The sequence below is a fragment of the Alligator sinensis genome, unplaced genomic scaffold (genome assembly GCF_000455745.1).
Source record: "Alligator sinensis unplaced genomic scaffold, ASM45574v1 scaffold82_1, whole genome shotgun sequence".
In the NCBI taxonomy this organism is placed as follows: domain Eukaryota; kingdom Metazoa; phylum Chordata; order Crocodylia; family Alligatoridae; genus Alligator; species Alligator sinensis.
In genome coordinates this window covers 1,065,430-1,080,996 of record NW_005841860.1, presented here as the reverse complement: position 1 = coordinate 1,080,996, position 15,567 = coordinate 1,065,430, and the positions used below count along the sequence as shown (strand labels likewise).

General features: G+C 39.9%; 1 protein-coding gene across 1 annotated transcript in view; it reads left to right on the top strand.

The window, feature by feature from the left end:
- The window catches only part of ABCA13 (ATP binding cassette subfamily A member 13), a 351,606-nt gene that overhangs the window by 54,733 nt on the left and 281,306 nt on the right, over positions 1 to 15,567 (top strand). The window contains exons 13-18 of the mRNA XM_014524731.2: positions 3,448 to 3,542; positions 3,753 to 3,929; positions 4,315 to 4,520; positions 5,734 to 5,873; positions 6,311 to 6,425; positions 9,903 to 14,660. Coding sequence (XP_014380217.1) covers positions 3,448 to 3,542; positions 3,753 to 3,929; positions 4,315 to 4,520; positions 5,734 to 5,873; positions 6,311 to 6,425; positions 9,903 to 14,660 — 5,491 coding nt within the window. The remainder of the gene's footprint in view (positions 1 to 3,447; positions 3,543 to 3,752; positions 3,930 to 4,314; positions 4,521 to 5,733; positions 5,874 to 6,310; positions 6,426 to 9,902; positions 14,661 to 15,567) is intronic.

The following is a 15,567-nucleotide window of genomic DNA, read 5'->3' as shown; positions in this document are numbered from 1 at the left end:
ACTCCATATGTTCAGCAGATAAGTTGCCCTACCACTCTGTTGGTAATCTGCTTTCCTTTTGGTGAACTGATGCCTGTCTGATGATGCCTACTTTTCTTCCCCTACCCTCAAAGATTTAATTGATGAAAATGATAACCATTTTAGTTTTATAAAATAAATGTAGTCTTTTACAAAGATTGACCTGAACCAGATTTTCAGCTCCAAATAACTGTTAAATTTCTTGAAGTTTTGCATTTAGTTCTAGGTCTAGTTTCAAGATTTGTGGCTGGCCCATATCCGTAATGGAAGCAGAGCCCTGGTTTAAGGGCCTGTGTGCAGAAGTATAGATCTGGATATGGATCTGATTAGGGATGGGTGTAAGCACAACATATTTTGTCGTCTCTTCCTTATTGTGTTGCCCTGTGGGGTCAGGCCAACGCTTGGGATCTCAACATAACACTGTTAGGCAGGAGGGCGTGCATGGTGTACAATTGCACATGCACACACTCAAATCAATTAGGTATACACACACACACACACACACACACACACACACACTAGGTGCATACACCCACACACTACCAACTCAGGCACGCACACATATCCAAAATTACCAGTCTAAGCACATACACACTATACACACTGAAAATTAGACAACAGTCAGTTGTCAATACCCACACACTCAGTACACATACACAGATCACTAACTTATATATCATGTACATAATGTAATATATGTATATTCATCAGTTCACACACAAACCACCCACCTACACATACACACAGGTGAGTTCCTAACTTGGATGGTATGGTATGTATGTGTGTGTTTGGGGTACTTGGGATACCTGGGGGAAGGTTAAGGTGAGAGAGAAAGTGTAAGGAATGAAAGTTACCAGAACTGGGATTAGAACCGTTAGACTAGAGAGAAGCTGGGCTGAGGCTGGGGTTACTTAAGGTCAAGTGGCCCCAGTATTACTCAAGGTCACTGGTGCAAGGGAAAAAGCCCAGTGGCAAGGAAGAGACAGCCGGAAAGAGAGAGAGGCAGACAGCTGGGAGCTTGGGGGCAGATAAGTGGTGGCAAGGAGGAAACGGTCGGGAAACAGACAAAAATCCAACTCATGGTTTCAAAATAACAGGTTTATTAAACAGAGAACACACTACACAACCCCATGAAGTTATTGGTATGTGTGTTTGGTATGTACGTACACACACACACACACACACGTACGTATGTACGTACGTATGTGTGTGGGTATGTACTATGTACTCACATACTATGTACTCACAATGGCAGCAGGAGAAAGAGACTCAGTGGAAGGGCTGGAGTCCAGGTAAGGAAGAGAAGCAGAGTCCAAGTCCTTGGTTGAAGAGAGGGTGGGGGTGATAGCTACCTATCCAGGCTGGAAAGGGGTCCTTGTCCAGTAGGTGTTGTCCAGAGCGGGGTCGCCAGCAGGGCCTCTGGGTGGATAGGTGGTGTGGCATGGTGCTGGTGTAGATGGAGAAGGAGTCCCAAGGAGTCAGTCTTCACTACCCCTTTTTATGAGGCAGACTACCTCTGATCTCCTATGGGGAGGGCCTGTCCAGGCAATGTCAGTCCTGTTCCAGAGGGTTCCAGGTGTTCTTACTGAGCATGTGCAGCCTTGGCACAATGGTGGGTCGCTTCATCTTCTGTTTCTTGAATGCTGAGGGTGGTTCCAATGGCTGGGGTGTTGGCCCACTCTCATTTATCCCCCTTCATTCAGGAACCAAGTTACATAGGAGGGGTAGGTATGAGTCATAGGTTACAACATACTTACACAACAGGGCATGTGGACAAGATGGAGACTTGACGAACAAAATGGAAACTTGACATGACTTATGCTAACTTCCATATGTAGGCCTAAATCATATAGTATCAGTAAAACAGTAATATAGAACAGTAAAAATCAATATAAACATAACAATTATACAATATAAAGGAGGAGAAAAACAAAACAAATACAACTTGCTACCAAAATAAAATGCTGAAACTTATCTTATGTCTTAGTGCACTTATACTTATCTATAGGGAATAGAGAGGGAGAGAAAAAGTCAGAAATGGTTGGGGAAGGGCAAGGGATGCATTTTAAAAGAAAAAAAAAGAAAGACTGGGGGTTTTGCTACAATTGGATAACTGGTTGTATTGACTATGCATTCTGAACACATGTGCAGGGAGGGATTCAGGGTGGTTCAATGACTCAGTCACCCCCCCCCCCTTTCTGAATGTACAGTAGGAGCAGAAGCTGGGGATTTCAAGTCACTAAAGAAGGTACAAATTCTCCGTTCTCCTTTCCTCTCCATTCTCAGAGGCATGTCCCCTCTGCTCTCTTCCCTCCCCTTCCCTTCTATTCTTCCCTCCCCTGCCTGCCACTGCCACAGTCCTTGCTGTCCTGGGGGCAGGGTGAGAGGAGCTCCAGGTCTGCTCCAACCCACCACTGTAGGGGCTGGGCTCTGCCTGGGACAGCAGCAGCAGCAGTGGTGGAGGCAGATAAGTTCTGTCTCCTGCCTTGTCCCCTTGGGTATTTCATACCTGACCAGAAGCAGGCATGGCCAGGGGGGAACCTGCCTTCCTTCCTTTTGCTGCTGCTATTATTATGGGTCAAGCCTGGCTTTGTGCAGCCTGGCTGAAGGAGTTCTGGAGGTCCCTTCACCCCCAGGACAGTGTCAGCAGCAGGTGGGGGAAAGGGGACAAAGGGTGGGGAGGGAAAGGATGCCTCTCTGAGTGGAGAGGTGAAAGGCGAGGGGTGGGGAATTCTTACCTGCTTTGAGGACTTAAAGTTCCCAGCTGGTGCTTCTCTGGCATGGTCTGCCTGTCCCAGAGGGGAGAGGGAGCAGCCACTCCAGTGATGCCAGTCCACTGCTACCACACCTCCCTTTGCAAAATGCTGGATCCATTTCTGAACAGCATGGGTGATCATAGGACCAAAATCACTCCCTGTTAGAGGACCCCTGGGAAATGTAGATCTAAAACTGTAGCTGGCATAGAGGTGGAAGAGTTACGTTGTCTGTGCAGGCATTGTGCATGGTGCTTTACAGAGCACCAAAGGAGCATGGGTATCACACCCTTAAAGAGGAGGATGTGCATATCCTTGCTCACAGGGACAGTAGTGCTGGCAAGGGTTATGGGGATGACTCTTCGACTCATTCCCTTTCTACCTGTTGTGGTGAGGATTCTTGCACGGTAGATGCTAGACAAGAACAGTCTGGACTTTTTTGTGAGTGCAGAGGGCAGTGGTACATGAGCCCTCGGATAAAAGGATTGGTCTCACCCCGTACCCAAAAACATAACTGAGAGCCTATTGATAGGTATTACGTGTAGATTGAACCATATTCTTTGCGGTCTAATTGTCCAGAAGCCAGTTCTTCCATTCAGACCAAACCAAATAATTTGGAGTCCCAAATATTTTCTGTACCTGAGAAAAAAAGAAATAAAGGATACATGTTTTACAGAATTTTTACATCACTTGGAAAAAGTGCTCCCCTTTCTTCAAGAAGATGGAGTAGTGCATCTGGACATTGAAATACTCTTTTGGGAGTTAAAGCAGGTAAGTCATATTTTAAAAACAATAAATAACCTGTCCCTTATAACAGTTGTGTGTGTCAAATAAACTGGGTCACCATACTGCTTTTTATGGTTGGTTTGTGTTTATTCACTCTAGTGTTTATATCCCTTAGTGTGAAAATGGTCTCTCAGAATGAATTTAAGTCCATTTTTTCACACATTACATTTTGACAGTATATTAATTACATTTTAGACATTGATGAGTAATGCTTCCTATATATGCGAGGATTTGCTTACAGTATTTGAGAAGGCCCTTCAGCTTCCTCCAAACTCTGAAGTCATAGATGTTCTAGCAAGATTTGTGTGCCATTACAACAATTCAAATGAGGCTTTTAAGTTAAGCAGTCAAATCCAGTCAATAAAGGAATCTGTAAGTATTTTGTGTGTGTCTTTTTTTGATACATTTAACACCCAAAGTTAACACCTTAACTGAATGGTTATCACATAATTAAATAAACTGTGACAGTGACTCTGAATAGTATGGCACTTCAGTAAATCAAACCAGTTAAAAGAAACTTATGGCAATACATATACAGACCAGATGTGTATTTTGTGTATAGGTGCCAGTTTGCCTATGCTACTTCCAGAAAAACAAAAGGACTTGAGGTTCTCTTTCTCATCTTGATTAAACCTATGTAAACCAGGAATAATGCCAGTGGAGTCAATAGAGTTATATTAGTCTAAGAGAGAGGACCCAAGTATCAAAGACTCTTTCCTTTTGCTGTTTATAAATTGTTGCCTTTTTTCCCCCAAAGGTCTTACTTCTGCAGAAAGTAATTCATGGACAACAGAGCCTGCCAGATTCAATAATGGAAGAGTTTTTGGGATGGCAAGAAATAGAACAGCAGCTCGCTGAAAATAGTGCTTCTTACTGTAAAATTAATCAGCTGCTGAGCACAAAGGCACCATCTGGAGAGGATGTCTATTTCAGCTCTTGTCAGGAGCAGCTGCTCCTCTCATTGTAAGCATCACAAATGGCTTTTAGATGTAAGGGGCCTGATTTTGCTTCCTGCCTGACCCCATTCTAAATTGAGGAGTAACTTCAGTGAAGTCAAAGGAGTTAAGCCAAAGTGAGATCTGTGTAAACGAGATAAGCACACTAAGCGTGGTAGCAATAAAATTTTCTTAAATATAATGAAATGTTGTTGTTTTTCCCCTCAAAAAATAAATCATAGGCAAAATGCGGTTAATGTAAAGTTAGATTTACAGTCAGCAGATGCTTTCAGGCGTTTTCTTAGAGTTCAGGCCTACAAAGATGCAGTTACAACAGCAGCATCTCACATGTGATTACAGTTGTGGGATTACATTTATGAACATGAGTAACCTTGTGCACAAGTTTTGTGGCATGAAGCCACTGTATATAGTAAGCTTGGTTTGTTTTCAGACTTGCCAGTAGGCTTGAATCATCTCCCATCAAAGTTGCAGCCAAAAATGGCATCAGTTTATGCAAGAGTAGAACCAAGCGTGTGACTTGTAGAGCCATATTAAAGGTTAGATAATTTAGTTTCTATTTTTTATTATCCGGGGGTTTTGGGTCCTTTTTTTCCCCGTCAGTCAAAAGTGGATTTTTCTCCCTGACCTATTTCTAAGTGAATTTGAACTTGGCAGGACTGCTTTGTTTGCTTCCCTTTTTTGAGCACTAGCAGGGCAGATGATAAAACACCCTTGGGAATAGCACTTGACTAGCATGGTAGAACCAGTAAAGGCAGCATATAAATTCAAGGTACTGTTTTTGTGCAGGACATCTAAGAAAGTTTGCTATTGTTTTGAGTAAGCAGTGAATTATTAATACAAAATAGGCATTCGGATGATTTGCAGAACGTTACTTTTAGACTTTAAGCTTCTTGTCAACTCTATTTTTTTTAATGAATTCATAGAACTTTTGCTCTACTTGACCAATATGTAGCACTAGTAGCCAAAGCTGCATGCAGTGCAACTCTGCTTATGTTGCCACTGGGGAGTGTTTTGCCACTGATATTAAAGGAAGAAGTACCTAGTCAAGAGCCCTGCTTACTTTGAAATCAATAGGGCTCCCCACACAAGTAAAGGAACTGGAAGATTTAGCTGCAAATTGACAAGGCAGCAGCTGCATGTGGACCCCATGTTTTTATTTAGAAAATTACTGGCCTGATCTATGATAAAATACCTGCTTTTTGGGTCCTTGATCCTTTCAGAGTTATTCGTACACTTGAAGAAGTATGGTTTGGTTTTGAGGAGATCCCACACTGGAAGGACGTAACAACAGCTGTCAGGACAATGTGTGGCATAGCTCAATTTGTGAATGAGGCAGAAGGCTTCAGAAGAGGTCAGTCAGGTGAGGAAACAAAGTCTCTGCATTTCCTGGTTCTCTGTGTATTTCTCAAGACAAAACTTCTCAGAGCAGTAGAGGTTGCTTTAAAACATTATGGGCACCTTTGTTTCACTTATTTCAGCAAACCCTCACAGCTTGACCTTGCTGTTAAAACTTCCTTGATGAGACATTTGTCTCAGATATTTTGTTGAAACTAAACTGAAAGGATCAGTCTGAATGAAAAATATTAGGAAGATTCTCTAGCTTGTTCTTTTTGGTATCTAAATCCTTTACTAACATATACTTCATTAATTTCTCTGGGAAAAATTGTAGAATGTTGTAATTTCTCTTTTGATCCAACTCCAGCTGGATCCAAATCCAGTGAGAATCTATTCAAATGACCCCTGGGAGAGTTACAGAGTCTTTGCTGAGCGTATTGACATATCACCTTTTTTCTGCAGATTATTTTGGATCATCCCTGTGTACTGGAAACAATCTCAATTTTAAGGCTTTAATTGAAAATTATTTAGCATTTCTGAAAAACTTATCAAATTCCCCATTTGCTTCATGGGCAAGGTAATTCAGTTTAAATTCTTCACTCAACTGTTTTTTGCAAACTCTTTTAAACCATGTTTTTTGTTTGTTTTTCCATTTTAGACTTCTGTAGCCTTGAGTAAGATTATTTTGCTCATTTTTGGCAAATGTTTCTTTTGTGATCAAACTTTCAAGATTACAGGGAGTTATATCTTTGTTGCTCACATTCAAACACTTTCTGCCCAAAGGTGCATCTCTGTAAATAGCCTGCAGACCACATGCCAGCCAGCCAGGTTTTTGGACATGGACAGGTCCAGAAGTGATATCCAGGGGGGTAGGACGGGGTCAAGGTAAGGGACTGGATAGGGTCCTCATTGAGCTGGGCTTCTTTCTTGGGACAGGGGCAGGGGTTTCTCCAAAAGCTTCTTCCCTCACCACTCCCATCTCCCAGCCATCCTGGGAAGCATGACCAGCATTCCCCACATCCCAATTCCAAATCCCAATTTATTAAAACATGAGGCCTTCTTTAATTTACTTCCTCCTTTATTGCTTTTTAAATTCTTTTTTACTTATTTTTATTTTATTCTTCAGTGTATGACTTCTTTTATTTCACCACGCTTCCCATACCGCCATTTACTTTCTACCTTACATTTCATTACCCACCCCCATTCCACTAACTCTCCACCTCCCAGCTTTCATGTTCCAGGCTTGCCCCCTCCCCAACCCATCTCTCACACCTTCCTCCCTAGACAGGGACAGATTATGGCATACTGGGGCCCTGAACTACAGGTTCCCAACTTTTCTATGCTGTGGCCCAGCAAACTGGACTGGAAGCGACTGCGGCCCGGCAAACTCAGACTGCCATGCGGAACCCTGCGGCCGGAATTTCTGGCTGCAACACAAGTACAGATACTTCCAGCCCCTGGGTGGGCCCAAACCTCAACCATGGCTGCTGCGGGTCCTGAGGAAGGAATCGCAGCCTCTCTGACCGACTCTGTGGGGCTGTGGTTTGTGGCTAGCAGCTGACCCTTTGCAGCCTGGGGGCTGGTTTAGAGGTCCCTCATAATGTGAGGCCCTAAACTGAAGCTTACTTAGTTTATATCTAAATCCGGCACTGACTTCAGAGCAGGGATAGAAGCTTGTTCTGGTAGTGGCAACTTAAAGCTGTAGCTCTAAGTCAGGGCCCCTGCTCACTAGCCCCCTAGTGGCAAGTCACAGTTGAGCAAGTAGAGGAAAGTCAGAGAAGGTTTTTAGCCTTTAGGTGTGCCTGCTCCAAACTCAAGCTGGCACTAACATTGATCAACATGTGAGCTGCTCAAAGTACAATGTGTAACAAGGTCCTTAGCTGTGAAAAGAAAATGTAAATGGACACACCTAGTGTTGTTGGCAAATCTAGTCACAGTAATTAGCTGTTGTAGAAAAGTGTTTTTTAAATTGCACTTCCAAGATTTCACATTATACTGCTTCCTTATTCTCTGTGTCTGCTAAAGTAATCAGTCATGTCACCTGTGAAATGGAAAGAATTGTTGTAAATCTGTAAAAGATGGGCCCTTTATAATCTAGTTCTGTAATTTACAGCTCTTCACAGAATTGTGGGAATGTAGGGCTAGAAGGTCATCTAATCCAACTTTCTGCTCAGGGCAGGATCTAAGCTAACTAAACTATCCCAGCTAAGTGTCTGTTCAACTTGCTTTTCAAATTTCCAGGGATGGAGGTTCCACAACTTCTTGCCTGTTCCAGTGCTTAACCACCCTTGTAGTCAGAAAGTTCTTTTTAATCTCCAATTTTAAATTTCTTCTGTTCTGCAATTGAACCCAGTTGCTGGTGTTGTGGGCTGTGCGCTACCCTTCACATTTAAGCAGAAGTCTCCAATGACTTAATTGTTGAGTTCTTAAAGGTATGATACGGCCATCTGTTGTACTTTTCATAGGAGACCTGAATTATTTTCCTATTGACGTCAATAAGAGTTTTTCTACTTCATTTGGAGCGTGAGCTACTCATCTGCTAGTTACATAGGAACAAATGAACTCATCCAGCTGGATGAAAATCTAGGTAAAGCAAGTTCAGGATTGGATTTGTAACAGAGTTCCTAAAAATTCCCATGTTCTGAACTTTTGGTCATATTGAGCAATATAGACAAAAAATACCTTGGATCAAAGTCCTTGTACTATTCAACCTTTGATGGTTTTGATGAAGTGGGCACCAGGAATGAATAATTCCTCATTCAGTTCTGAAAGCTGAAAATTTGCGTGAAATATACAGTTTTATTAAATGGAAATGAGGACAATGAAAGGAAAATGTCAGTATACAAGCACAGTGGAACTAACAGACCTGTGTGTTCAATTACACATTTTCTGTTTTATCTTGGCTCTCTCCTCACATTCCTTCTTCACCTTTTCTCTGTGTTGATTTTAGAATAAAAGATCTCCAGGAACAGGTATCCAGCCTCTACTCTAATCTATAAGAGCACTAAACATGTTGTTGCTGCTACACAATGTTACATAATAATAACAAAATAAATGGAGTCTTTTTTAACAAGAAAAACAAAGATAAACGTTACATAGACTTTGTGCAAAATCCTGTGGTGGAGACCACATAATGGAAACAGTCATTAACTTCTGGAGTATTTTTTTCAATGCTTAGCTTCTCAGTTTTCCTGCTTTAAAAGTCATCAATGCAAAAATTAAGAAAAATGATTTCTGTTGGCTTTCTTCACCGAATTAGTTTAGTGAGTTAGAGCTATTTTTGGTTGAGACCTACTGATCCTACTCTTCCTTAATTTGTGTGTCCCAAGTCTACCCATTCTTAGCCGAAGTTCTGTATAAAACTGGTTGAAATCTTTAGGTAAAATATTTGCAACAAAAATGCAAATATTTGCATTTTTGCAAATATTTTTGCAAAGGAATTTTGTCATGACAACATTTCTGTTTTCAGTGGCATTTTCTTGGGTTTTGTTTGAGAAGGCAACAACTTTTTAGGGGTGAGTTGTTAGAAACTTGCATTTGATTTTCAATTCTTTACAGAAACCTAGAAGTTTTTCATTTTCTTCAATGTTTAATGGGAATAAAATATCTATGGCCTGTTCTAATTCCTTTAAAGCTACTTACTCTGTGGATCTTAAAGATTCTGCTGGTTTCAGCAGAACATGAAAGGTCATTGAGGCAGAGACTTGGCTTGCATAGCTTTCACGGCTCTATCCTCTTGCTCAATAGATATCTGTGTCCCTAATCATCTACCTAAGTTCAACTCTACTTCATTGACTTGTGTGGTTGAAACATTCCTAGTCATTGACTTTGTGTGTGTTTTAAAAATGATGCAACTCCCTGGTAATGTATTTTTATTTTGGTGTTTAAAAGATAACATTATAAACATTATTTTAGTGGTTTTTAAATGTCCTCTTGATTTTAAGATATGAATGCAATGCATTCTAGAAGAAATACAATGTTTACATATGCTTCATGTTAAGGTGTATATTAACTGCAGGTAACTCACATGAAAAATCTTGATTTAATATTTCAGGATTTTGACATCTGTCAAACAGCTTCTGACAAGTGAAGAAAACTTACAAATTCCTGAAGAGAAAGGAGACATAGTTAACAGCTTGCGCCTTGCAGAATTTGTACAAGAAAATTTGATGCCTGGTTCTTTGTCTTCTTCAAGCCTTCAAGACACCCAATCCCTCCTAGACACAGTGTTGAATAATGCTATTACATGGATTAACGGTTTTGCCAGTGTGGAGACAAATGAGTCTGCTGTGGATTTTTATTCATTTTCTGACCTCAGTAAAAAGCTACTAGAGAATTTTCAACTTGTTTCAAGGCTCTGGCCAAATGAGCAGGCTGCAGTATTTTGGGAAACGGTGGAAATGGTCTTATATGAGCTTGATCCTAAACTACTACACCTCTTGATGAGTACAAGTTCAACTGGAGAAGTAGAGAACTTGGAGAACTTCTTATCTAAAATTGTGTTCTCTGTTCCAGAAAATCAGAAAGTCCTTAATAAAAGCCTTCGGTTTTTCCAAAATATCCGCACACATTGGCCTCAATGGAATGTTGGTGACATAAAGGTTGTAAATAATTTCTGTGAAAACTTCATAAGGAGTCTGTATGAGGTTGGGTTATTGACCCAAGAACATGTCAGTACAGCTCTTAGTACCATGGACAAAATGAGAAATCTGTCTTGTATTCTACTCTCCAGTGGAACTGCTGTATCTAAAGTACAAGACACAGGGAAAATTGTGTCTGATTTCTACCAAAACATCCCCAGGATAGTGGATAGTAAAGCTGCCTCACTTGTTGAGATGCTTTCCACTGTATATCAAAACATTGATCAATTCTTAAGAATCCAGAGCAATAGCTCTTTGTTATCTTTCTTCCACAAAACTTCAAAAGACATTTCATCTACTCGAATACAGCTTGCTTTCCAAAACATGAGTGTGGTTTTTGACTTTCTATCTGAAATTATAACACTTCTTAATGGTCTTACTCAGAAGCCTCTCTGTGAAAAGTTAGCAAGAGTTTACAACTACTTCATCCTCCAGGCCCAGTCCCTTGCACAGAAAGGGGAACAAGAGGTACAAGTTGTATATAAAACTCTGGGGAGCCTTAAAGCTATGTTTATAGAAAAAGAGCTACGTACAGTTGCCTTTCAATACTTAGAACAACTTTTTGACATTCCACCAGAAAGCCTGTTAAATAATGAATGTACTGATTTTTATGTTCTTGGCATTCCTTCTGAGGAACCTTTAGTAAAGAGTTACAGCTCACTTTTTCTTCCACTGGTCAGCATTCTGTCCAATTCAACAGACTTTGGGGTATCTGTGCCTTTTGCCATGCATTGCACCACTACCTGGCTTCAGATGTGGACAGAGATTCTTCAACAAGCTTCTGAAATGTTAACACTGGATTTAAATTTTATCACATACCTACAAAACGGCCTGACCCAGATTTCTGAAGGGCTTGAAAATATAACCCATGCTGAACCATGCAATGTGACATTTGTAGTTAGTCCTGAAACTACATCTGCATTGAATCTACTAGGCATCATAACAGGAGCTGGGAAATTGAACAACTGGGAAGATTTTGATGCCTTCGATGATCTTATAAGTGCACTTAAGATTGCAATTGATATCACCAGCAACCTTACAAGGGAAAGTCTGGAGGAAGCTTTCCAAACAATGGAAACAGTGATCACAGAATTACAGAAATCTCTGCTGAAGACTTTTAGCAGGGAGTTTTTAGATTTCTGGGCTGGCATTTTTGCTCCACTGAGTTCTGAAGTGGAATATAAGAAGACAAACCTTTATTCCATTGGGCATTCACTTTCAAGTATCCTAAAGCTTTCTACAGAAGAGCTGGTCATTGTTCTCACAGAGCTAAAAGAGACTGCTGGATTCCTTAAAAACATATCTCAAGATCGTTACCTACTGGCTTGTGCCAACATTCTCCAGAATGTGACAGAGTTAGATTTGACAGCCAAAAATATTTCACAAATACCTTTCTGGTTTCATCCTGATTACCTTCTAACCATTGGTAATATCCTGAATGGAGTAAAGGGTTGTAATGAGTGGATAGATATTATCAGTAACCTCAGTGAGAAATTAATCTTCCCTTCCAACCTTGAAAACACAAGCCATGTTTTATTTCTGTTGTTGTCTCTGGGAAGCCTTGATGATATGGATTATAGTCTAGAGAATATCCTGGATATTATTAACATGGCTTATTTTAATTTGGAAGATTCTCTGTGTTTACAGAATGGTTCTGATGCACATTGTATGAATATTTATTTCAACATTATAGAAAAAATTTTAAAATTCACCCAGCCAACATCTTATGTTAAAGGTGATGCCCATACACTTGACTTTATCTTTAAGCTATTAAATAGCTCAGGGGGCCAAATAGAAGCAATTGTTAAACACTTAATGAAGTACTCGCAATACACATCTGACTTGAAACAGACATATTTCACTAAACTAATCACTGGAGCCACTGAGAATTCAAGTGAAGTCCCTAATTTCTTTCATAGTCACCAGCCTTCTTCAGTAGCCCACTGGAAAAGAATTTGGATTTTTCTGAACAACCGAACTGCTGCAAGCCTACGAAACAGCACATCTCTTGTGGACATTGTACAGCTCCTAAATGCATTAGAAGCGATCCCCCAAGACAAAAATATAAGCTTGCTAATGGAATCCTTTGAACATCTAATAACTTACATTGCATCAAACTTGTCACATAATATGCAAAACATACCTCTGCAGATGTTGATGAATGCAGCAGCTATGGATGTTGAACTGGTTGGGAAAGCATTAACGTTTTTAAAGTCTTTTAGCATTACCAATTTTCCAATAATAGTAGGTGATAACAAATTTCTAAAGCATATGGAAAATTTTATGCAAACCCTTGAGAATACAGATCTAGAATTCTTAACAAATCTGCTAGAACAGGCCTCTAAGAGCCTGCACAAATTCTTTACAAATATTAAAGCTTTGAAGGTTGAGAATCCTGTTTTGGGAACATTGACAGGCTGGTTACATATGCTTGAGAACAATTCACATTTTTGGAACTTGACAAATATATTGCCTGTCTTAGAATTGTTTCAAGCTGAGCATGATGATTTTGTAGAGGCACTTTACCTTCTTCCTGATGTCTTCAGTCTTCTAGAGCAGTTACCTCACAACAGCAACATCACTGATGCCGTAATTGAAGTATTTACTTTCATGTTGAGTCAGGAAACAAATATGTCAATATGTGCCAAGGAAGATTTATTTAGTAAAGCAAATGGCCTCCTAAAGTTACTGGAGCTAGTAACAAATATGCCTGATGAATCTGCAAAGGCCTTGAGTTGTCTCAGCACAGTTGCCTGCTGGAATCTCACAACAACCAACCTGTTGGCTGATCCTGCTTTGAAGCCTTGTAACTTAGATTCTTCCTTTGTTTACAACATGGTCACTAATGCATTTGAGCTACTGCAATTGACAGCTCCTGCAGGAAATTCTCTATGCTCTAATGAAGATCTGCTGAGAGAGGCCTCTTCCAACATGACTTGCTTTTTCTATCAGCTCAAGGAGTGGAACTCCTTTTTTTTGAAGTTTTCTGAGATCCACCATCTGGATGATGAAGTTCTGATGGATTTAGAGGAGTTTTGGGATGATCTGTCAGTCTCTCTTATGTCTTCAGGAAACAGTAGTGTTCATTCAATTCGTTGCCCATGCACACCAAAAAGGCAAGCTGCTTTGCAACTCATAGAAGTAGTGAACAATATGACAACAGCAGACATCGGGAGGGCCAGAGCTGTCTCTGACCAGTTAGCAGATCTGCATAGCCTTCTACGCTTGAATGGAAGTGCAGGAACATCAGTTATAAACACTATTCTTACTAATTTAAAAACCATGGCCAATGATATTTCTGGAATGCTAGATTCTGAGGATGTCCTCTCCTTTCTTTCTGCAGCCCAGCCTTTAATGGCACTCTCTCCAGTTGGAAACCAAACTTACATGGTATTCATGGCATTAGCAACTTTAAGTAGGAACAGTAGTCTGTTTGATAACTTTGAGGCCCTCTGGCTTGATACAGAGAAAAGCATATGGGATTTACTGGTGAATTTTGATGTCAGCCACCTGCTCTCTGTGATAAAAAAAGAAGTTCGACTACTAAGTACAGCAGCAGGACAAAACTCTTCACTGGCACTTGGTAGTTTCATTAAATGGTTTAATTTGTCATCTCTGGAAACCACAATAACAATTTTTGAGGGACTTCGAGAGATTGAGAGAGACTGGCTGAATGAGTACACTCATAAAAATTATTCTAGAATAATAAATGCACTAGTTCTCCTCATGGCTAATGAAAACTCATCAGATGATCTCATTGCAATTATCAAAGACATCATTGACTTTTTGGAGGTCTTCCAGAATGGTTCTAGAGATTATTTCAATATTTCATTTGTTACTGATCTTCTTAATGAAGAAAAGCTCAATAATGTTCATGTTGCTCATTTGATTTTACAGAACAGTATGCTTAATATGATCTCTGACTTTGTTACTGAAGAAGAGATAATGCACTTAAATTCTAGAGACCTTCAAATAGAGGATTTCATTGATTTGTTTTTTAACAATACACAATATGAAAACTATAGAAAAAATACTGCTCCATTCCAAAGTAGGATAATGGAAACGGTAAAAGTGTTACTGCAGATATTTTTTCCATCTTCTGCAGAATATTACAGGAACAAAATAATTGTCTTACTAAAAGACTTGCACAGGGATATAATGGCAGAAATGAGGTAAGTGTCTATTAATTGGTTTATTAATCTTGTGTGCAAAGATAAGAACAGTAAATTCTGCTATGGACAATATAACTAAAAGGTAGAACATTTAAACATTTGAATTTCTTGATTTCTTAGTAAAAAACCTAGAAAATATACCATTTTAAATGTTTGGATTTTTAAAATGATTGCAATTATTTCTTCTGGTTAAAACTAATTTGTTCTTCTATGACTACTTATTCACCAAGTTTGAAGTTTTGGATACTAGCGATTTAACTTCTTAGTAGCAATTTAGTTTTGGAAGTATTATATTTTTACACTACACACAAACTTCTTTTATTCTTCTATTCCTGGTTTCTGGTGGTGTAACCTCAGTGATTTTACTTGTGGAATGGCAGTTTGGTTGTTGACTTCAATGAAGTGAAGCTAGTATAAATCTTGGAGCTCCTCAGTTTATGAATGTCTACCCACGCATGCAGTCATTGAATGATGTAGTATTTGAAAATCTTAGGTGATAGTACTTGCCCGTATTTTCTCGACTCCTTTATAACACACTGGGCATAGGATTTTTTTCTGATGTTGTTGAGGAGCCAGTTATGTATTATTGTGGCATTATCACTGAATATAGCACGCCAGCGGCGTGGCCGGACGCCTGAGGCACAGGTCAGTAGTGATGTTTTGGTTGCCACTGAGTTGCATGATTGCGTGGCTGCTAGTGGCAGCTTTTTCAACCACCCTCCCCCACAAACCCAGAACATCAGCTCTTGGGGCAGTTGCCCAGTCACCCCATCCTATTACACCACTGGCTGAATGGCTAAGCAGTGTGTCCCTTTGAGTGATCAACATCTATTGTCAGACCATATCATTTTATAGTGTATTTGTAGTATTTCTTTAAGCAATATGCAGCAAAATATCTTTAGACATT